The sequence below is a fragment of the Narcine bancroftii genome, chromosome 1 (assembly GCF_036971445.1).
Source record: "Narcine bancroftii isolate sNarBan1 chromosome 1, sNarBan1.hap1, whole genome shotgun sequence".
Lineage (NCBI taxonomy): Eukaryota > Metazoa > Chordata > Chondrichthyes > Torpediniformes > Narcinidae > Narcine > Narcine bancroftii.
The window spans coordinates 438330429-438353658 of NC_091469.1; the positions used below are offsets into that span (position 1 = coordinate 438330429).

Consider the following 23230-nt stretch of genomic DNA (forward strand, 5'->3'; position numbering starts at 1 on the left):
GGTGTTCAGTTAACACACCTTTGGATAAAGGGAGTAATAATCCTTCCCTTGACATTCAAATAGGTCAGCACCCACCTTCTGGTAAGGTCTATATGGTGCTGGGTGTGGCTTTAGTGGTTCTGCAGGATTGCTTGCTTGATATTTCCGGCATATTTTACAGTTTGATACTTCATTTGTTATATCTTTTTTTGTTTCTTGGCCAGTACATCACCTCTTGTGCATTTTTCAGTTCAAAGATGTTCTCCATGGATTCTTTTTAGCATCTCTTTTCTCAGACTCTTTGGGATAAGGATTTTGCTTCCTTTGTAGATGATGTCTTCAACCAATGAGAGTTCTGCCCTGCAGTTTGAATACTCTGCAACATCAGGTAAGCAGTCCTTCGTTATGTTGGGCCATCCATCCAAGATGTTCCTTCTCAGTTGTCTCAATGTTTTATCTTTGTTTGTCTCTGACTTTATGAGCTCAATTTTTGCATCTGATATGGACAGTGCACTTGTTATCATGTCCACGAAGGCATTCACATCTTCATCCATTTTAGTGTTTGTGGGCTCTCTCATGTCAACAGCTCTAGACAACAAGTCTGCTGTGTACATTAGTTTACCCGAGTGTACGCTACATTCAGTGTATAGAGTTGCAGCCTAATCATCATTCTTTGTATTCTAACTGGACATTCATTTAATAATGCAATCAAGGGCTTATGGTCAGTCTCTACACTGATTGCTTATCCTGACGCAAACAGATGAAATTTTTCAAAGCCGTATGTGATGCTGAGCAGTTCCTTTTCAATGTGAGCGTATCACGAGTCCGCATCTGTCAATGAGCTTGGTGCATATGCATTGGGTTGCCTGTCATCATACTTTTGCAGAAGAACTGCACCAAGCCCACTATATGATGCATCTGATGATATCTTGATGGGTATCACTGGGTCGTAAAACCTCAGAACTGGTTCCTCTGTGAGCAGTTTCTTTAGTTCCCTCCATGACTTTTCGTGGTCGTGATCCCACTCCCATTCAATGTTCTTTTCTGTTCATCTTCTCAATGGAGCTGTCTTTTCTGAGAGGTTGGATATGAATTTACCTATATAGTTGACCATTCCATTAAACCTCTATACGTCCTTTTTGCATTGTGGCCTTGGCATGTTCCCAGTGGTGGACACCTTTCTGGGATCTGGACTGATGCCCTCGCTTCCAATAATATCTCCTACAAATGTTAGTTCTGTCATCCTGAGCTAGCATTTCTCTCTATTTCGCTTCAGGTTTGCTTTCCTTTTTACTTCCAGCACTTTCCTTAGTCTTTCATCATGCTCCATTCTCAAGGTTCCCCATACTATGATGTTATCCATCAAAGTATCAACTCTGTCCAGCTGCTCATGGACCACATGGATAGTTTTGTGATACACTTCAGGAGCTGAGACAATTCTGAATGTTGACTTTAGGAATCTGTATCTGCCAAATGGACTATAGAACATGCACACACTTGAACTTGCTTCATCCAATTTTAACTGCCAAAATCCTGCTGATGCACATAACTTGCTGAAAAACTTTGCATTTGCAAACTATGACAAGATTTCTTCATGTGTTGGAAGCTTAAAGTGATCTCTCTTTATTGCTCTGTTTAGATCTCTTGGATCCAGGCAAATTCTAAGCTTTCCATTCTTTTTGTCCACAGCGATGAATGAACTCACCCACTCTGTTGGCTCATCTATCTTCTGAATCATTTTCAGGCTTTCCATCCTGTCAACTCTGCTTTTAGTTGCTTTTGAAGTGTAAATTGAACTTTTCTGCATGAATGTATTATCGGTGACACACATTTATCTACTCTAGTCATGTGTTCTCCTGTAAGGCAGCCTAGACCCTGAAATGGGTAATTGTACTCTTTCATGAGCTCATCATAGAATGTCTCTCCTTCGCTTTCCACAATGAGAACTCTTTTTACCAGTTTCAGTTTCTCACAGGCTATTAAACCTTATATGTCCTGTACATCCTTTGGTACCAGGATGAATGCTAGCATCTGTCCTCTGTCCTTGTGTTTCACTTTGACCATGCATTCTCCTTGCACTCATATATCAGTACCTGAATATCCTGTCAGTTTCACTTTTGTTTCATACATCTCTGGTCTCAGTCTAATCTTCTTAAAATCAGTCTCTGATATTACATTAATTTGTGCTCCAGTATCCAATTTAACTGAAATGTATATGTCATTCACTTTTAATCTCAACATCCAGATTCTGTTTTCTTTCTTGTTTTCAGACATAACATCTACATAGAATTCCTCTATCTCCCTTTCATCTACTGCATGAACCTTGCTTTGTTGCACGGTTTCTACAGCAACAGGAATACTGATAGCTTTTGTTGCACATTTTGCATATTTTACCATATGCTGCATACTTTTTTGGTAGGTGTTGTGTCCGGATCGATCGTCTCTTTCATTTTTGTTCGCTGGCCACGCCTCCCTTTCTACATTGGTGCGCTTTTTGTTAAACGGTTATATGTCTGTTCTTGCTCACTGCATCCACATTGCAGCAAGTTTCACCGAAAAGTGCTTTTGCCTGCTATTTCCAGGTCAAGATTTTGCTCCCTTAGCTGTCTTTCCCTTAGACTATTATCTGGAATACCACACACAAGTCTGTCTTTTATCAGCGAGTCAGTCAGTCCAGCAAATTCACATGTTTTGCTTCTGTTTCTCAATTCAGTCACATACTGATCAACACTTTCTTCTGTTTTCTGTAAACATGTGAAAAATACATGCCTCTCAAATATCATGTTACGTTTAGGTATGCAGTATGCCTAATACTGTTCCATTATTTTTTCCAGTTTCATTTTGTCTCCTTTAGCAACAAATGTGAAGTTATTATACACCTCCAGGGCTTCATTACCCACAACATGTAAGAAAACTGATACTTCCACTTTATCACTTTTCTTGTCAGCTCCAATTGCCACTAAATACAATCTAAAATGCTGTTTAAATCTGTTCCAATTTTCAGCCACATTACCTGTCAGCTTAAAACATAGAAACATAGGAATATAGAAGATAGGACCAGGAGTAGGCCATTCGACCCTTCGAGCCTGCTACACCATTCAACGAGATCATGGCTGATCTTAAAGTTCAGTACCCCATCCCCGCCTTCTCTCCGTAACCTTTCATACCCTTATACTGAAGAAGTAGATCTAATTCCCTCTTAAATATATTTAATGAACCTGCCTCTACTGCCCTCTGTGGCAATGAATTCCACAGATTCACCACCCTCTGGGTAAAGAAATTCCTTCTCATCTCGGTCCTAAATGGTTTGCCTATTATCCTCAAACCATGGCCCCGGGTTCTGGATTTTCCCATCATTGGAAACATCCCATCTGCATCCATTCTGTCCAGTCCTGCCAGAATTTTATACGTCTCTGAGATCCCCTCTCAATCTTCAAACTCCAGCGAGTACAATCCCAATTTGAGCAATCTTTCCTCATAAGTTATTCCTGCCATTCCAGGTATCAGCCTGGTGAATCGCCTCTGCACTCCCTCCATTGCAAGAACATCCTTCCTTAGATAAGGTGACCAAAACTGCACACAATACTCCAGGTGGGGTCTCACCAAGGCCCTGTACAGCTGCAGTAAGGTATCCTTGTTCCTATACTCAAACCCTCTTGATATGAAGGCCAACATACCATTTGCCTTTTTAACCGCCTGCTGTACCTGCATGCTCACCTTCAGAGACTGGTGTACAAGTACCCCTAGGTCTCTCTGCACTTCCCCATCTCTTAATCTATTGCCATTCAAATAGTAATCTGCCCTCCGGTTTGTATTACCAAAGTGGATAACCTCACATTTATCCACATTGTAGTGCATTTGCCATGTATCTGCCCAGTCCCTCAATTTATCCAAATCACACTGGAGCTTCCTGACCCCCTCTTCCGTGCACACAACCCCTCCTAGCTTAGTGTCATCTGCAAATTTGGAGATATTACATCCAATCCCCTCATCCAGATCATTAATGTAAATTGTGAACAGCTGGGGTCCCAGTACAGATCCCTGTGGCACCCCACTGGTCACCGCCTGCCACTCAGAAAATGAGCCATTAGCCAGCTAGTTTTCAATCCACACCAATACTTTGCCCCCAATCCCATGAGCCTTGATTTTGGAAGCCAGTCGTTTATGCGGGACCTTATCGAAGGCCTTTTGGAAGTCCAGGTACACCACATCCACTGGCTCTCCCCCATCTATTTTACCTGTCACCCTCTCAAAGAATTCCAATAGATTTGTCAAGCACGATTTACCTTTTGTAAATCCATGTTGACTCTGTCCGATCCCTTCTCTGCTAGTCATATGCTCTGCTATTACATCCTTAATAATGGATTCCATCATTTTGCCCACTACTGATGTAAGGCTCACTGGCCTATAATTTCCCGCTTTTTCTCTACCCCCCTTTTTAAATAGTGGAGTTACATTAGCTACCCTCCAATCCATGGGTACTAATCCTGAGTCTATCGAGTTCTGGAAAATAATTCTTAAAGCATCTGCTATCCGAATGGCCACTTCCTTAAGTACTCTAGGATGTAGATTATCAGGCCCTTGGGATTTATCTGCCTTCAATCCCATAAATTTCCCCAAGACCATGTCCTTAGAGATATTGATTTCTTTCAATTACTCCCTTGCATTTGTCTCTATGTTTCCCAACATTCTTGGGAGGTTATTTGTATCCTCTCTTGTAAAAACAGAACTAAAGTAAGAATTTAATTGGTCTGCCATTTCCTTATTCCCCATTATATATTCCCCTGATTCCAATTGCAAAGGACCTACTCTGGATTTCACCAATCTTTTCCTCTTGACATATTTATAAAAGCTTTCGCAGTCGGTTTTTATATTTGCCGCAAGCTTACTTTCGTAATTTATTTTTGCTCTCTTGATTAATCCCTTTGTGCTCCTTTGGTGCATCTTGAACTGCTCCCAGTCTTCGGTTGTGATACTTTTTTTGGCCAATTAATATGCTCTCTCTTTGGACCCAATGCTGTCTCTAATTTCCATTGTTATCCACGGTTGTCACCTTTTTTGGTTTATTTTTATGCCACACCGGTATAAACGATTTTTGCAATTTCTCCATTAGATCTGTGAATGCTTTCCATTGTCTATCCACAGTCAACTCCCCCATAAACACCACCCAATCAATATTACTCAACTCCCGTCTCATACCATCATAATTCCCTTTATTTAAATTCAGGACCTTGGTCTCGGTTTTAATTTCATCACTCTCCATGTCGAGTGAGAATTTGATCATATTGTGATCGTTCCTACCCAAAGGGCCTCGTACAACAAGATTGTTGATTAGCCTCTTATCATTGTATAATACCCAATCTAAAATGGCCTGCTCCCGAGTTGGTTCCTCAACATATTGGTCTAGATAACCGTCCCGTAAACATTCAAGGAATTCCTCCTCCTCAATATTTTTACTAATTTGGCTAGTCCAATTTATATGCAAATTAAAGACTCCCATGATGACAGCTGTTCTCTTATTGCACGCTTTTCTAATTTCTCTTTTAATGCCTTCCCTCACCTCTACACTACTATTTGGAGGCCTATATACCACCCCCACTAACGTTTTCCGCCCCTTGCTATTCCTCAGTTCTATCCATATAGATTCCGCATCTTCTGAGTTGATATCCTTTCTGTCAATCGTGTCGGTCCCTTTTCTCACCATCAATACTACCCCACCCCCTTTTCTTTCTTGCCAATCCCTCCTAAATATCATATACCCCGGGATGTTAAGTTCCCAGGCTTGCCCACCCTGCAGCTATGTTTCTGTAATCCCAATCAAATCATATTTGTTTATCTCAATTTCCACAGCTAATTCATCTACCTTGTTCCGAATGCTTCTTGCATTAAGATATAAAGCCTTCAGATTTGCTTTTTTCACCCTCCTTGCTCTTTCTGATTTTTTACTTTCGCTGCCTAACCTAACTTTTCCTGTTTTATCTTTTCTGTCCTTTGCCCTATCATACAGGTTCCCACCCCCCTGCTAAATTACTTTAAACTGCACCTGACGGCTGTACCAAACCTAGCTGCCAATATATTGACCCCTTTTGGGTTTAGGTGTAACCCATCCTTCTTGTAGAGGTCATGCCTTCCCCAAAAGAGATCCCAATGATCCAAGAAGCCTGTCCTTTACTCCAGCCCCTCAACCACACATTCATTTTTCTTAACCTTCCATTTTTGTCCTCAGTTGCACTTGGCACAGATAGCAAGCCAGAGATCACCACCCTGGCTGTCCTATTTCTTAGTTTCTGTCCTAGCTCTCTGTAATCCTTTTTCAGTACTTCCTCCTTATTTTTATCTATGTCATTGGTACCCACATGTACCAAGACATCAGGCTGTTCGCCTTCCCCTTTTAGAATACCCTGGACCCGATTTGAGATATCCCGCACCCTTGCACCAGGGAGGCAGCACACCATGTGGGCATACCTATCTGGCTCACAGAATCTCCTGTCTGTGTTTCTGACAATGGAGTCCCCAATGACCACTGCATTCCTCTTTACCTTTTAGTCCGCCATGCCAGGCTCAATGCCAGTGACCTGGTCACTGCTGCCAGCTTCTGTCAGGTCATCTCCCTCAACAGCATCCAACAAAATATACCTGTTACTGAGAGGGATATTCACAAGTGTGTTCTCCATTTTCCTGGTATTTTTCTTCCCTCCCCTGACAGTTACCCACTTACCTGACACATCTGGTCTTGGGGTAACTATGTCCCTGAAAGTTGAATCTATCAACTCCTCACTCTCCCTTACCAGCTTAAGTTTCGCTGGTGGATGTAATCCTTCCATTTTTCTCTGTGTTATTTTCTCTTCACTGATCAGATGCTGACTTTAGATTTTATCTTTTAAAATATTTCCTTTTAATTCCCTTCAACTCACTTCTGACCCCATGTTTAATCTTGGCATTCATGCTGGCAGCCAAGTGCAATCCAACAGGAACTATAATCAAGGCCTTGCTAGTGACCATGCAAACATGATCACTATCATTACAATGGGTTCAGTGTCGAAGGTGCAGAGGGAACTTTTTCATGCAGAGAGTGGTGATAGTGTGGAATGAGCTGCCAGCAGAAGTGGTGAATGTGGGTTTAAATTTCACTTAAGAAAAATTTGGATAGGTGCATGAATGGGAGGGGTATGAAGAGCTATGATCCAGGTGCAGGTCAATGGATCTAGGCAGAACAATAGTTTGGCATGGACTAGATGGGCCAATGGACCTGTTTCTATGTTGCAGTATGCGATAGTGTTCTTTGGGTTCTATGGTATTAACTTATTGGTGAATGATGACGTTGATCCTGAACTTGTTTTTATCATCATGAGATTTTGATATACAATCCAAACCCAAGTATCCAGCACCTATGGGAATTTGTAGATGCCAGAGATGTGAATTTTCCAGTTCCTTGAGATTTACTCTTACAATGCCTAATACACCTGGATTAAGAACAAACAGATTAAAATACAAAAATATGACACTGTACTTACACTGAACTAACTTCACTTGCATGAATATATAAACCTTAAAGCATTTTACTTTATTTTCAATCTCATTCTTTGAAAAAACTAACTGCATCTGCAGGTTCCTCCCCCTCCATGTAGCCATCCAAAAGATAAGCAATAACATTGTAGATAATTAATCCCCCCTCCCCAAGTTTACAGATAAAGCCTCCGTCAAGGGTTTTTCTTACTAAACCAAAATAAGAAAACACTTTAAGAGAGTCACACCATCAGCAAACACATCCACCGACTCTTCATCCTGGGCGACATCATTGCAGTTTTACACCATAGCAGCTGCTATGAGCAAAGCATGACCAAGGCCCTCCATTAGCTGAATATATGATCACATCTTCACCAAAGCTTTATGTGCTATTTCAGAGAGCATTTACTTCATGAATTTTAAATGTTCATATTTTTTACCTTTTGTTTATTCTAATTAATCTTAATTTAAGAAAAAAACCTACAACGGTAATTTCCTTTACTTATTTTCCTCAATAATCTTGCTCTTTGCTTGAATTCCAGATGAAAGGGGGTTTTATTACATAATCATTTGATGCTTAAGCAATAGTTTTACCTTCCATTACCAAAAAAATTGTTGAAGAGGGAGCAAAGAATTACTGAACCTTTCTATATGCTAATATATTAGAATAGGCCAAGCACCAAAGACTCTGAAGGTACGTGATAAACTGCCCTTCAGTTTGCACCAAGTTTATGTAGCCACCTAAATTGATTTTGGCATGAGAGGCAAGAAGTGCAGAGAAAGAAGAGCTGAAGACAGGGGAATATCAGATTTTAGCAAGAGAGAGAAGGAAACAATTTATTGGTTCCATCTTCGATAAAGACCAAGTTGATGATCTTTCATCAAACGTTTCAAGAGATGAGTAGCTTTCAAGCAAAACCAAAACCAAGGAGACTTTGGAATGGATGTGTACTGATGAGGTTAAGATGCAAGGTAAAATCAGGAAGGTTACACTTGCAATAGAGGAAATGCAGTAAAGGTGACCATAGAAGAACCACAGTAGATTACATCACAGAAACAGGCCCTTCAGCTCTTCTAGACTGGGCCAAACTATTTCTCTGCCTAGTCCCACTGACCTCCCATCCATGTACATGTCCAAATTCTTCGTAAAGGTTAAAACTGATCCCGCATTTACCACTTTAGTCGTTCCACACTCCCACCACTCTCTGTGTGAAAAAGTTCCCCCTAAATGTTTCCCCTTTCACATTTAACCCATGATCTGGTTAGTATCTCACCTATCTTCAGTGGAAAAAAGTCTACCCACATTTACTCTGTCTCTACCCTTCATCATTTTAAATACTTCTATCAAATCTCCCCTCATTCTCCTAACCTTTCCCTGTAACTCAGTTCCTGAAGTCCAGACAACATCCTAGTAATTCTTCTCTGCACTCTTTCCATCTTATTGACATCTTTCCTGTAGTTAAGTGACCAAACCTGCACCCAATACACCAAATTTGATCTCACAAATGTCTTATATAACTTTACCATAACATTCCAACTCCAATACTTAACACTTTGATTTATGAAGGCCAATATGCCAAAAGCTCTCTTTACAATCCTATCTGCTTGTGATCCCACTTTCAGGGTATTATATATCTGTTTTCCCATTCCTGCACTTCTCAGTACCATGTATTTCCTTTCTTGGTTTGTCTTAATTTATTTATTTTTAAATAGTGTATTTACAGAAATGTCATTTATAACTATTTTTGCAGCTATAACACACAATACTGCTGCAAGCAACAAATTTTGTAACACATGTTCACAACAATAAAGATGATTGATTCTGTGACATGATAAATGGCTGTTTCGCTATCTGGATACACTGTTTCAGTGACAAATGTGTCTGCAAGTGATGTCCAATACTCACCCACATGCTTAGCCATATACCACCACTGATAGCAGATGATCATTTTCAGGTCAGCTCCCAGAAACCAGCAGTAAAACGTGATTCACTCTGGCCCACAAACTGCTCGGCCCATGCAAGCATCAGGAACGAGAATAGTTAGGAGTAAAACACAAAAGTCTGCAGACACCGTGGTTGAAGTAAAAACACAAAGCTGGAGAAACTCAGCAGGTCAAAGAGTTCGGCTGAATTCCTGGGATAGTGGATTAGTGGTATTGTAATTAAGTTTAAGTTGTCTTCACTCCAGAAGGCCATCTTATTAAACTGTACAACATTCTCATGTTCTAACTTTAAATGAAGACTTAAAGTTTATCCTGGCTGAGGTATCTAAATCTGGAGATCATAGTCAAAATAAGGGGTCAATCATTCAGAACAGAAAGATAAGAAACCTTTCATCTTTGGAAAAAATCCACAAAAGAGACTAAGTTTATTCAAGGAGGATTTTTTTTAGATATCAAGGGAATTGTGGGATATGGTGTTAAGCAAGAAAGTGGTGCTGTGGTAAATGATCAATGTGCAATGTTCTGTTTCAGTGAATAAAATTTAGTTCTCCTCTCAGCAGCATGAGGACATCAATCTTATGACAGGAGGAGCTGAATAGCCAACTTAATCCATTTCTTGCCTTCTGTAAAAATTCAGAAAGACAGTCCAGTATCACTTCCTCATGTAAAAATAAGTGCTTGATCCTGAGTTAACACTCATCCCAGTGAAGGTGCCACCTCTTGATAGCTACTTTCTGAATGTCTCAGCTCTTGCTTGAACAAGCACAAGAGACTGCAACTTGTACCATTTCAAAATATATACTTGCAGGTCCAAATACAGACCGAATTTCAATTCACTTCTGGGAACATTGTGGATATGTTGTGTCAGAAGATTGCAAAGCACCTCCCAAGGCATCTGTACCCCTACAATTTCCTTCTGTGAATTTGTTGCAATATCTTGGACAAAGCAATTTGGAAATTGTGAAAAATTTCTTGTAAGCATTTCAAGTATAATGCAGCCATTCCTTTATTGCATCAGCTCAAAGATCTTTGTAGAAACAATTTCAGTCATGGGACTCGTAAAATCTGATTGCCTCAGATAAAGATGCCAAAGACTTCTTTTGAAAGTCATAGTGAGTCAGTGTGATTTTCTTCCAGGTTCCCGAATACTCAGGGCTTTAAACTTCTTATAATGAATTAACAACCACCTCAAAAATGAATATTTGTCTGTTGGTTTAATTATCATATTATATCTAGTCCAATGAGAAGGGTTCTTCTGTATGCAATCCAACAGGTTACCTCTAACTTTCATAAAGCCATGAAAAAAAATAGCATATTTTATACTGTGTAGGATTGCATTGAAAAGAAAAGTCACTTCGCACAAGCAAAGGTAGCATGAAAGCATTGTTGTGGGGTTCATTCAGGAACCTGACGGCTCCGGGGTAGACACCACTTTTAAGCTTGCTTTGTGCATGCTTTCATGCTCTTAAACCTTCTCACTGATGGATGAGGGGAGAAGTGAATGTGTCTAGGGTGTGATGGATCATTCAATATACTGGACTGACTTTCTTAGGCAGTGTGAAATGTAGGGGTGGGAAATTTGCATGATGTCTGTGCTGCATTTATTACGTTCTGTAGCTTCATCTGTGCTGGAACAGATCATATGATGCATTCAATGGAACACCTGTAAAAGTTGTTGAGGAACAGGGGAACATCAGGAACACCTTAGTCTTCTAAGAAATTAGAGGCATTGGTGCACTTTCTTGACCTTCACATCAATGTGTTTACCCCAAGTCAGGTCACTGGAGATGTTAATTCCTAAGAATTTGAAGTTATCTACTGTTTCCACTTCATTGTGGACAGGGAGATGTACTCTGCCCCCTCTCTTGAAGTCAATGCTTATCTCCTTCATCTTATTGATGTTAATAAGAGAGACTGCTACTTTGGCACCATGCCACTAGACCTTCAATCTTTTTCTTGTATTCCAACTTATTGTTATTTGATACCCAGCCTTCTACTGCGGTGGTGTTGGAAAATTTGAAGATGGAGTTGAAATGGTGCTTGACTCTACAGTCTGAGCGAGGAGGAACTGAGTATACATCTTTGAGGCATGCTGGTGTTGAGAGTGATCTTGCAGGACCATTGTTATACATCAACTGATGTTGAGGGTGACTTAGGTGCTGAGAATGAGTCAAGGTTTTGGATCTCGATGTGACTGATTGAGTAGATAACTCCATACTTATGTTCTTAGGGACAAGAATAGTCCTTGTCATCTATTAGTAACCTGTGTCCTTTATCTAGATAACTTTACCATCAATGATTGTTTATATCAGTTTTTTATACTATCTAAGAAATTGTTTTCAGTGTATTTTGTTTCTTATGTTGCACTTATTGAAATTGCTTCAATAGAGTTGGGCAAAAAGACCAATAATGAACTGGTAAAGTACTTTTCAAGGAGTCTAACTTTATTTTACATTTTGTACACATATCTAAGAGCAAATCTAGTTCTCACAAGTGTAGCCGCATCATCAATTGGGTCCCCAACACTTTCTGTGCTATTGATCCTATATTCATTGTGCATTGTCCTCCTCGTCTAGGTTTTGCTCCATCCCATGTTTTCAATCCCCCTTTGTGCTCCAGTCACAAACATTGACTCCTCCCACAATTTCAACAGTTAATCTTAGACACAATGGCACCACAACACAATGTGCTTCCAAATTTCACAAAAGCTGAAAAAAATAATTTAAATAGCTGGCATTTTCAGGACCCCTGCCTTAATCTCAATGTTATTTTAGTTTCTTAGATATAAAAGTGTTCATTTTTTAATGTTTGGGTTTGTGATAGAAGACCATTCAATGTAAAAGCAAAAGTAGGCCATTTGGCTTATCGAGACTGCTCCGTCATTCAAATCCAGTATAATGTAGTTTTCCTCTCAGCTATTTCTTACTTGGCATAGTGAAAACCCCAGTGTTTTCAAGAACTTGAACAAACACACCCCTTACCAGTTTATTATAGAAATAAAAAGCCCTGAATGACACATCAGGTGTTTTAGGATGCCCTTCTCGATTGTGATGGTAGTAAAACAAAGTACTGATTGGAAGAAAGCGTACTTTTCAAGATTTTGCTAATTGTAAACAATGCTCCAGGACATCCCCCTTTCATTGGTGACCTCCACCCTAACATCAAAGTGGTGTTTCTCCAACCACCTCTTTAATACACCCAATGGACCATATTATCTGAGGGGGACCTTTGCTCAGGCTGATGCTGCAACTGACGACACTGGCAAGACACTGATGCAGTTCTGGAAGGAGTGCAACATTTTCCACTGCATAAAGAACTTGCTTGGTCCGAGGATGATGTGATCAAAGAGTGCATGAATGGCATATGGAAAAAATCCTGAAGCGGTATATGCATGACATTAAGGGATTTGAAAAAGATGATGAGATTGCAAGGATTGATAGAACTGATTTTGACATGGTAAACAACAACCTGAACCTAGACATAGAGGATGAGGTCAATGAAGAACTCTTAGAGGAGGTTCTTGAGGAACTAACAAATGAAGAGCTGCTGGAGCTGGCGCAATAGCGAATAGCCGAAGAGGAGACAAGGGAAAAGAAAATTGCAGAAGGAGAAGAAGAATAGGTGCAGAGAGGTTCACTGTTAAGTAGTTAGCCAAATTCTTTGCAGACCTTAACAGCTTGCTGAAGTGTGTTGAAGAGATGGACCCAAACAATGACCGCTTTTCACTGCTAGAGAGGAATGCTCATTCAGTCCTTGCTTCATATAAAGAAATTTATGAAGAAAAGCAAACAAGGCAAACAACGATGGACATATTCCTGAAGAAGGCAACACGTCCCCAGGAAGAGCCTCAGCCAGGTCCTACTGAGTGACAGTTCATCAATGGAAGTTATTCGATCTGAAACTCTTCCAGTGGAACTCTATGAGCAAGTTGATAACAGAGATGTGGACGATCCTGATCCTCTTTATTAAATTGTGTGTGATATTGGCTAAGAAAGTGTTTACATAAGTTTAAAAAGTGAAAAAAAATTAAACAGTTTAATTTATCATAAGTTCAGTATCCCATATAGCTTTGCTAAATATATACAGTAATACAGTGTTTACACATTGTCCACATCTCATAATGCCCACTTTCACAGAATGGACATTAAGCAGTGCATACTGTATTTTTTTAAATGGTCATTTTATTTTATACATTGATGGACAAAAACATCTGCTAAATGCTTCCCACATTGTGATCCAAGATGAGTTTGATGGAGTGGAATATGTTAAATGTATCTAAGAGAGCTTCCTAAGAACCCTAATAGGGAGAGCACATTAACAACTTTTAAAAGACATTTGGGCACCTTTATGGATAAGATACACTTAAAAGGATATGGACCATATGTAAAAGGATATATACCATATGCAGGCAAATGGAACTAGCCCAGAATGTCAACATGGATGAACTGGCCCAAAAAGCCTGTTCTGTGATGTATGATTCTACGAGTCTTTAAAATTCCAGCCTGTTAGAAGTTAATTTCTTTTCATCTGAGCATAAGATGTCAAACTATCCAACTGGCCTGTTTATTTCTTGATCACAACCCAGGTGAAAAGTAACTCAACCTCAGAGTTGAAGATGGTCTGGACATGGCGAAGTGATGCATTATACGCATCTGGAATCTTGGGTTTCTCAGTCTTCCTTTTGCTCGCAATAACTTCCCTTCCATCTGTGAGCAACACAATGAACTGGAGAGAATTCAGATTTGTTCAGGTAATACATTAGTTACAGCAGTGGTTTATTGATTTCTATGTTAATATTTTATAATAGCTAATCAAATAAAGCAGAACATAAATAAAAAACTGGCATTGGTGGGAAATGTTCCTATTTGTCAAATATATATTTTATCAGGTGTACCTGACTCACAGTTCCAGTGACTTAGGCTTGAGTCTGACCTCCTGTACTGTCTGGATGGAGTTTTCACATTCTCCATGTAACATTATGGGCTTTTCTAGTGCTCAAGTTGCCTCCCAAAATCCCAGCAATGTGCTGGATTGTAGGCTAATTGGCCATGGTATATTCCCACTGGTTGCAGGTAGGTGGTTAAAGAATCAAGCGTGTTCATGGGCATGCGCAGGGACAATAGGTTATTGAACAAGTGAGGTTTTAGGATTGATGGGGTTGCTTTAAAAGGGGGCACAGACAATGGGCTGAATGGCTTTTGATGTCATAAAGAAATACGAGAAATTGAGAAAGTAGTGCAAATTAGGCATTCTTTTCTTCAGTGGTTATTTGGTCAGATGAAGCTTTCAGATCTGAAATTAGCAGAACTTATCAGGCAAGAGTGCGAAAAGCCTAAAATTCAACAGTAATTAAACTGTTTGAAGTGTGTAACTGCCTGAATCGAAGAGCAGTTGGAAAGATACAGCAGGGTAAAAAAAACTCTTCAATCCATTAAGTCTGCACTAATGATCAGCCATCCATATATACTGATCTCATTTTAACTCTCCACATTTCCATCAACATGCTCACAAGTTTTCCCTCTCACATAGTGGCCATTTAGTAACTATTAACCAACAGTCTTTTTGGGATGTAGGAGGAAACAATGCAACTCACAGTCACGGTGAGAACATGAAACTCCACACAGACAGCAGCTGATGTCAGGATCCAGGTCAACAGAGGGTTCTGGGTGCAAAGTTGTAAAGGATTAGTGTTGTCAGCACAACATTGTGGGTCAAAGGGCCTGTACTGTGCTGTAATGTTCTATGTTCTATGCCTCTGGTGCAGTGAGGCAGAAATTCTATAAGCTGCATCACTTCACTGCCCAAAATTAATATTGGATCAAAAAAGGTAAAGTTAATTAGACATATTCTGACCCCAAAAACCATCGGTTAAAGAGTCATGCCAGAGGACATTGTAATGTTTGAGAAAGTAAAAGCCAAAATGAATCAAGAACTATTGCCTTGGTGTTACTAGGTTTTGCTCATGAAAATGGTCCCCACTGGGATTTACCTGCACCTCAGTTTTAAGGATCTGGCAACTATCTCCAGATAACTTTTATTTTTCATGATTTGGGAAGCTGGCCACCAATTGTTAATGAGATTACATCAAGAAAAACAACAATTCCTTCCCTCTGCAACTCCCAAACAGACTACATTCCTGACCCTTAAATTAATATTTAGTCTTCAAATGATAAACTTCATAATCCAAATTCTGAAATGTTGAGCATATCAATCAATGCTAGATGTCTTTGCAGGTCATCTCATTGTAATTTTAAAAGAACTTTACCAGGTAAATAGAACTTTCTTTTGCTGTACAGTGCTTTATGCTTTTGAAGTTATTTAAACTTATTATTATTGAGAAACATATGTGATCATAATATACAGTTAGCCTTAAACGTGAACTAGTAACTCTGTCTAAAGTATTTCTCCTTCTTCTTACAGTCGAAGCTGGGTCATGTCACACTGCTGCTGTGCACACTGCATACTGCTTTACTGGGATGGAACAAATTTCTCTTCCTTTCACGCTATAAATGGGGGCTTCCACCAGGATACATCCTGTCCATGGTAATCCCATGCATTGTGCTGGTTCTAAAGCTAATTCTGATAACTCCATGTATAGACAGAATGGTCACAAGAATCCGACAAGGATGGGAAAGAAAAGGAAAAGACTCAGACAGTCTCAATATTTAACCCAGATGTTGCACCAGAATACAGTTTTGTAAATACCTAATGCCCTTTTTGAGTGAATTTTCGAAAGATAGAACAGATATTTCAATTTTTTTTGAATAATGACAGTATTTGGTCATCCAAATCATTGATTTGTTTTTTTTTTTCCCCTGAGCTTGACCTACCCCTGTGTTCCATGTCCTCTTTCTACATTCCAAAAATATGGACTTCACTGGCCTGGGTGATCCATGACCACTCTCAAATTGCATACTGGAGTGATGTAGCCGGGCAAAAACAAACCCTGATCTAAAAGTCTACACACCCTCTCCCAGCGTTGTAATCTATCAGGGTTTTTTTCAAGAATGCTGATTGTTTATGACATTCAGATATTTTGACAATAATTAAAAATTAAACCACTTAAAATCCTTTCAAAAATTCCAAGAGTAAATGCTGGGAAATCTCAGCAAGATCTGCCTCATGCTGGGCTCCATTGGGAGTTGGGGAGACCAGTGTTGAGTGCAGCTGGGGAATGCTCGGACAGATTCCTCAGTACACATCTTGAATCTTAATGACATATTGAGTAATGACAGGAATTCTACATAACACAACACAGCAAAATTAAGGATATCTTGAAAAAGGTGTTTCTCCATCATCTGAGATCAGTGAACTGAGTGATCAAATTAGTCATCCCTAACGAGTTTGCTGGTTACATGGTAAAAGAGTTTGAGTTGTCATTAAATTGATTTTTTCTCCAACCAGGCAGCAGCCCAGGTGGAAAATGAGAAATGTTGCATGAGAGGACAAAATCCAGGATAAGGATAGGACTGAGAAAGAAATACGGGAGATTTGGAGGTGATGGGTGTGAAAGGTGGGGGAGATTCTAGTGATTGGTTGATCACAGGCTGGCAATGGAGCACATGGGAAGCTGGAGATTGGATCAGGAATCAGGAGGGTGAAGTAGTGATTTACAAATATGGGAAGTGAGTTAGGCTTTTGGGAGAGGCAGGCACAGAGTTGTTGATTGGTGAATTGGGAATGCCAATCAGTTCTGGATCCTTCTGGTCTACAAATGTAATGAGCGTGGCTGCTGGTTCAGACAGATCTCACTGACTGTTACAGAAGAAAACCTACAAATGCTGGGGTTGAATACAATGCACAAAAGTACTGGAGAAGCTCAGCAGGTCATGCAGCATCCACAGGAAGTAAAAGGCAGCTGCCATTTTGGCCTTGAAACATTTGTAAGGAATCTGTTGATTTCCATTTGCTTCCTATGGATGCTGTGTGACCTGCTGAGTTTCTCCAGCACTTTTATACTTTGTAGATTTCACTGCCTTTCAGCTTCTAGGTTTTCTGAACCTGATTAACCTGCTCACTGCTGGGAAATGCCAGCAATTCCACATAGAACTGTCTGCATAATGCATGTCAAGGTCATAGCTGGTAATTTACCAGGCTCCTAAAATCTGAAGGTCCCATACACATTTACTCCTCTCAAGCAGGCTATTCACCAATACCCATCAAAGCAAAGGTAGAATTTCTCTTAGCAACTGGAAATTTGGATCCTGCTTCTAGCATTTAACAATTACACCACTACATTTCTCCCATTCTTTCTGAAAGGATAAATTAATCTTCCCCCTCCCTTACTCCTTTTTGTCCTTGTTGTATGCTTTTGACCCAACCAAGATTCAAGATTTAATTTATTGTCATGTAATAAAAATAGTGCATTATGCAAAATTCATTTTTTCTGCTGAAAGGCAGATGGATTCACCAGCCATCAACAGAACTTGCCTGAAGCGCCTCTTATAGCCAGACAAAGAGCAGCAAATGAGATTCCCCTCAGAATCACCAAGTGTCTGTGAATTCATCTCCAGTACTTCTGCAGCTCCCGCAGCTACACAGAGACCAGTCCAAACCATCAGCAGCCCGAGCTCCAGGTCCGAACCTCCAACACAATCAGGAACCCTTCCGTACCCTTGGCACCCTCTCGCATACCAGTTCCAATTCGTGGTGTTCCTTTAGCCAGTCTTGAGCCAGCCTCCAGCCGTCCCCTGCATGGTGTAAAACCCTTGGCTGCAATTGCCAGCAGCCCGCAGCCTCTATCGGTTCCTCACCGCAATTCTCCAACAGTCCACAGCCTGTGTGTTTCTTCAATCGAAGATCCCCTCATTGGTCCGCTGCTGTGGTCACTGTTCTGTGGGTCTTCTCCTCTGCTTTTCCTTCCAAAATGGGGAGGGGGAGGAGGGTGGTCTCTCCATTTTCTGGTGTCCTGCACCAGTCCTCAACTCCCCCAGAGTCTGCAAACCCTCATGGCTGCTGGTGATCATGGGCACCGCCATCTTGGGTACAGACCCTGGAGACGAAGTATTTTTAAATAAAACCACTGTCAGCTCCATTTAAAGTCTGTAAAGAGCCAAAGACAGTGGGAATGGGTAGATGGACCTGGCGGGGAGTGAAGCGTGTGTCTTCACTCCCCGTTTTCCATGGGTCCAGACCAACAGCAGGGCCACTGTTCCAGCAGCTCCAGCAGCGCTGCCATCTCGATTAGTATCTTAATCATAGCATCATATCCACAGTTTAGTATAGATGTTATTTTAAATAATAAAATAATTAACTCTTATCATAATATAACTCTTATTATGTTGAAGGATCTCTAGATGGATAATTTGGTGTCAGCTTAGAACTGACAATGACATCTCATTGAAGTTGAATTCAGTAGAACAGGCAATGCATCTAATGTGTTTAAAAGACCAAAGACCATCAACTTTGTCTTTTGACATTTTAGAGGTTGCATGATTGATTGGTAATTGTTGCTTCATCATAGGGAACGTACCTTCACCAATTAGACTAAAATGTACTTCATAAGGGACTAACCTGCTTTTGCTAGCTTTACGTTATTGGGAAATGTTAAAATGATTGATCAAGTATTCACTGCAGTAAATCATCTACTAAAGGCCACAAAACCATTTTGATAACAGAACATAAACTTGGAAAACCAGTGGCACTGAAGAGAACCAAAGGGTTTGCAATGGCTAAAAGTGAAGGAGTTATTGCAGCCCACATGATCTTCCGCTACACCACACCATTTCACATCCTTCTATAATGACAAAACAAATACCAATTCTTTTCGGTGAGACCTCAGTTGAACTGCTCCGTCTGGATCATCAAGACAAATATTTAATTTTTTTATGCATTCTTTAAAAATACATAGCCTGTAAAATACAAATTGACATTCTCTGTACTGTGCACTGAAAGACTTGTAATGTCAAAGTTCTAAAATAATATGATATTTATCAGTATCATTTGTAGTTGTCTTTCATTCACAATTTGAAATGGACTTTCTATTGATTCATTAGAAGACCTGTGTACTCTACAGCTCAATGTGTTTAAGAGTGAACAGACTGGCAGATACTAGACACAGGTCTACAGCAAACACCACCTACAGATTTGAAATGTGCATTACAAAAAAGAATAAAGTTTGTAATATGTATTAAACTTGTGCATTATTACATTAAATATATATTTATATAACATTTGTCAGTTATTCTCACTGAAAATATTATGAAGATAAAAGACAAAAGACCATTAACTTTGCTTTCTGATATTATGCAAGTTGCATGTGTTACAGTCCCAGAGGACCCCAAAACCCAGCAGCAATAGAAATTCACCAAGGCAAATGGTTACTTAAACAAAAGTTGCTTTTAATTATCTTTAATCATGAAAACAGGCTCAAACTTTAACTTATTACTATTGACTTAACCTAACAACCCTCTTCTAATTCTAAGCGCACATGTATGTAATGTGTGTGTAAGTTCAGAAAAGTTCCTTGCTTCATAGTCCAGTCTCACTTCTCATTCGTCCAAGTTCATTGGTTGCAGGCAATTCTTATACTGTGCACAGAATTTAAATTTATGAATTTCACCAGGCTTTGGTGCTTGAAAGGTAAATGGTTGCCATTCAGGAAGGCTCTTGTCAGTTTTCAGAGAGAGATTTCTTGCTCGTTGGACACCCACAACTGATTCCTTTAGCCACTTCAGTGTCTTGCCGAAGAAACTTGCCCTGTCAAGATATTCCAGATGACCTCTTTCTTTCAGGTCATCACAGAGTTCCTTTTTTGTTTCCCTTATTTCAAGTGAAACATTATACAGTCAGCCATCTCCTCTTGTATGGATCACAAGGACTTTGAACAGGCTAAACTGAGAACCCACAACCCATCTTCAAAATGGGGTTTTCCACAAGTTTGCCAGCTGCTGATCTGTAGAACTGAATTCTCTCTCTCACTCTCTCCCTCCTTCTCTCTCACACTCAGAGAAAACCACATGACCCTCTTAGAACAGCCAACTGCACTCAGATAGACTGTGGCTCCAGACCTAACCTTCTGAGTTTGTTCATCTGTTGCTTAGAGCAAATAGTATTGGGGGGGTTAGGGTATCAACATGGATAGAAAATTGGTTGGCAGACTAAAAACAAAGAGTAAGGATTAACGGGTCCCTTTCAGAATGGCAGGCAGTGACTAGTGAGGAACCACAAGACTCGGTACTGGTACCACAGCTATTTATAGTCTTTCTTTCTTTGGCTTGCCTTCGCAGACAAAGATTTATAGAGGGGTAATATCCACGTCAGCTGCAGGCTCATTTGTGGCTGACAAGTCCGATGCAGGACAGGCAGACACGGTTGCAGCGGTTGCAGGGGAAAATTGGTTGGTTGGGGTTGGGTGTTGGGTTTTTCCTCCTTTGTCTTTTGTCAGTGAGGTGGGCTCTGCGGTCTTCTTCAAAGGAGGTTGCTGCCCGCCGAACTGTGAGGTGCCAAGATGCATGGTGGTCAATGTGGCAGGCACTAAGAGATTTCTTTAGGCAGTCCTTGTACCTCTTCTTTGGTGCACCTCTGTCTCGGTGGCCAGTGGAGAGCTCGCCATATAACACGATCTTGGGAAGGCGATGGTCCTCCATTCTGGAGACGTGACCTACCCAGCGCAGTTGTATCTTCAGCAGCGTGGATTTGATGCTGTCGGCCTCTGCCATCTAGAGAACTTCAATGTTGGAGATGAAGTCGCTCCAATGAATGTTGAGGATGGAGCGGAGACAATGCTGGTGGAAGCGTTCTAGGAGCCGTAGGTGATGCCGGTAGAGGACCCATGATTCAGAGCCGAACAGGAGTGTGGGTATGACAACGGCTCTGTATACGCTAATCTTTGTGAGGTTTTTCAGTTGGTTGTTTTTCCAGACTCTTTTGTGTAGTCTTCCAAAGGCGCTATTTGCCTTGGCGAGTTTGTTGTCTATCTCGTTGTCGATCCTTGCATCCGATGAAATGGTGCAGCCGAGATAGGTAAACTGGTTGACCGTTTTGAGTTTTGTGTCCCCAATGGAGTTGTGGGGGGGCTGGTTGTCATGGTGGGGAGCTGGCTGATGGAGGACCTCAGTTTTCTTCAGGCTGACTTCCAGGCCAAACATTTTGGCAGTTTCCGCAAAACAGGACGTCAAACGCTGAAGAACTGGCTCTGAATGGGCAACTAAAGCGGCATCATCTGCAAAGAGTAGTTCACGGACAAGTTGCACTTGTGTTTTGGTGTGAGCTTTCAGGCGCCTCAGATTGAAGAGACTGCCATCCGTGCGGTACCGGATGTAAACAGCGTCTTCATTGTTGAGGTCTTTCATGGCTTGTTTCAGCATCATGCTGAAGAAGATTGAAAAGAGGGTTGGTGCGAGAACGCAGCCTTACTTCACACCATTATTAATGGAGAAGGGTTCGGAGAGCTCATTGCTGTATCTGACCCAACCTTGTTGGTTTTCGTGCAGTTGGATAACCATGTTGAGGAACTTTGGGGGGCATCCGAGGCGCTCTAGAATTTGCCAAAGCCCTTTCCTACTCACGGTGTCGAAGGCTTTGGTGAGGTCAACAAAGATGATATAGAGTCCTTTGTTTTGTTCTCTGCACTTTTCTTGGAGCTGTCTGAGGGCAAAGACCATGTCAGTAGTTCCTCTGTTTGCGCGAAAGCCACACTGTGATTCTGGGAGAACATTTTCGGCGACACTAGGTATTATTCTATTTAGAAGAATCCTAGCGAAGATTTTGCTTGCAATGGAGAGCAGCGTGATTCCCCTGTAGTTTGAGCTGTCTGATTTCTCGCCTTTGTTTTTGTACAGGGTGATGATGATGGCATCACGAAGGTCCTGAGGCACCTTTCCTTGGTCCCAGCATAGCTTGAATATCTCATGCAGTTTGGCATGCAGAGTTTTGCCGCCAGCCTTCCAGACCTCTGGGGAATTCCATCCATACCTGCTGCTTTGCCACTTTTCAGTTGTTCAATTGCCTTATATGTCTCTTCCCGGGTGAGGACCTCATCCAGCTCTAGCCTTAAGGGCTGCTGAGGGAGCTGGAGCAGAGCGGATTCTTGGACTGTATTTCTATATACATCATATATATATATACATCATGATATATATATCATGTATATCTATATACATCATAAAATATAACATTTTGTCACATGTGATTCATCAATAATCAAGCTGTCGCTTTATCATAGAGACAATTCCCAACAGTTAGACTCACAGGATCAGAAATCAGGCAGGGAAATCACAAGATGTGCAAAAATTATTTTTCAAACTTTATTGAGATTTTGAAGTTATTTTACTTTCATTAGATTCACATTAATCTCTTTAGCTTTAATGAACTCTAATGTGCTTTAAATGGTGGGAGTTCCTTCCAAAATCTGTTTTTTTGAATGAACCTTCTTTAATGATTCATGATCTTGGTGATTATAGAGGGTAGGGTACTGTTAGGTCTGCTTTGTTCATGAATGAGTGAGACAAACACCAGGCTGAGTCGAAATCAGGGTTCTTTGTTCTTTATTACCGGATTGTAACACTTGCGACTAACAAAGTTAGTCGGAGAATGCATTCTGCCGTTATCAGCAAAATGGTGATTTTTTATACCCTTGGATACATGCTTAGAACATCATCATATCATTACTTGTCCAATGACTAAAACTGTTGCTATCCTTTCCCTGCTAGCTTCCTGCCTCTCAATCCATCAATGTCTCTCTTATCTTGTAAGTACAAGGATGCATTCTGTTACTCCTTAGTACTGGGTGACTCCTTCTCCGGTCCCATCTCATGATGTTTTACCTAACAGGAGTACAAGGACACCTCCCCTTCTTGTT

General features: G+C 40.6%; 1 protein-coding gene and 2 long non-coding RNA genes across 6 annotated transcripts in view; 1 reads left to right on the forward strand and 2 right to left on the reverse strand.

The window, feature by feature from the left end:
- LOC138751706 (uncharacterized) overlaps positions 1–9839 on the reverse strand; it is a 31606-nt gene extending 21767 nt beyond the window's left edge. The window contains exon 1 of the long non-coding RNA XR_011350127.1: positions 9392–9839. This is a non-coding gene — a long non-coding RNA (uncharacterized lncRNA). The remainder of the gene's footprint in view (positions 1–9391) is intronic.
- The window catches only part of LOC138751703 (metalloreductase STEAP4-like), a 38743-nt gene extending 19144 nt beyond the window's left edge, over positions 1–19599 (forward strand). For all 3 annotated transcript variants that reach the window (XM_069914344.1, XM_069914343.1, XM_069914345.1), the window contains 2 exons: positions 14015–14179; positions 15850–19599. In XM_069914344.1, coding sequence (XP_069770445.1) covers positions 14015–14179; positions 15850–16098 — 414 coding nt within the window. In that variant the 3' untranslated portion in view covers positions 16099–19599. The remainder of the gene's footprint in view (positions 1–14014; positions 14180–15849) is intronic.
- LOC138751707 (uncharacterized) overlaps positions 15023–23230 on the reverse strand; it is a 117799-nt gene continuing 109591 nt past the window's right edge. For both annotated transcript variants that reach the window (XR_011350128.1, XR_011350129.1), the window contains exon 3: positions 15023–15091. This is a non-coding gene — a long non-coding RNA (uncharacterized lncRNA). The remainder of the gene's footprint in view (positions 15092–23230) is intronic.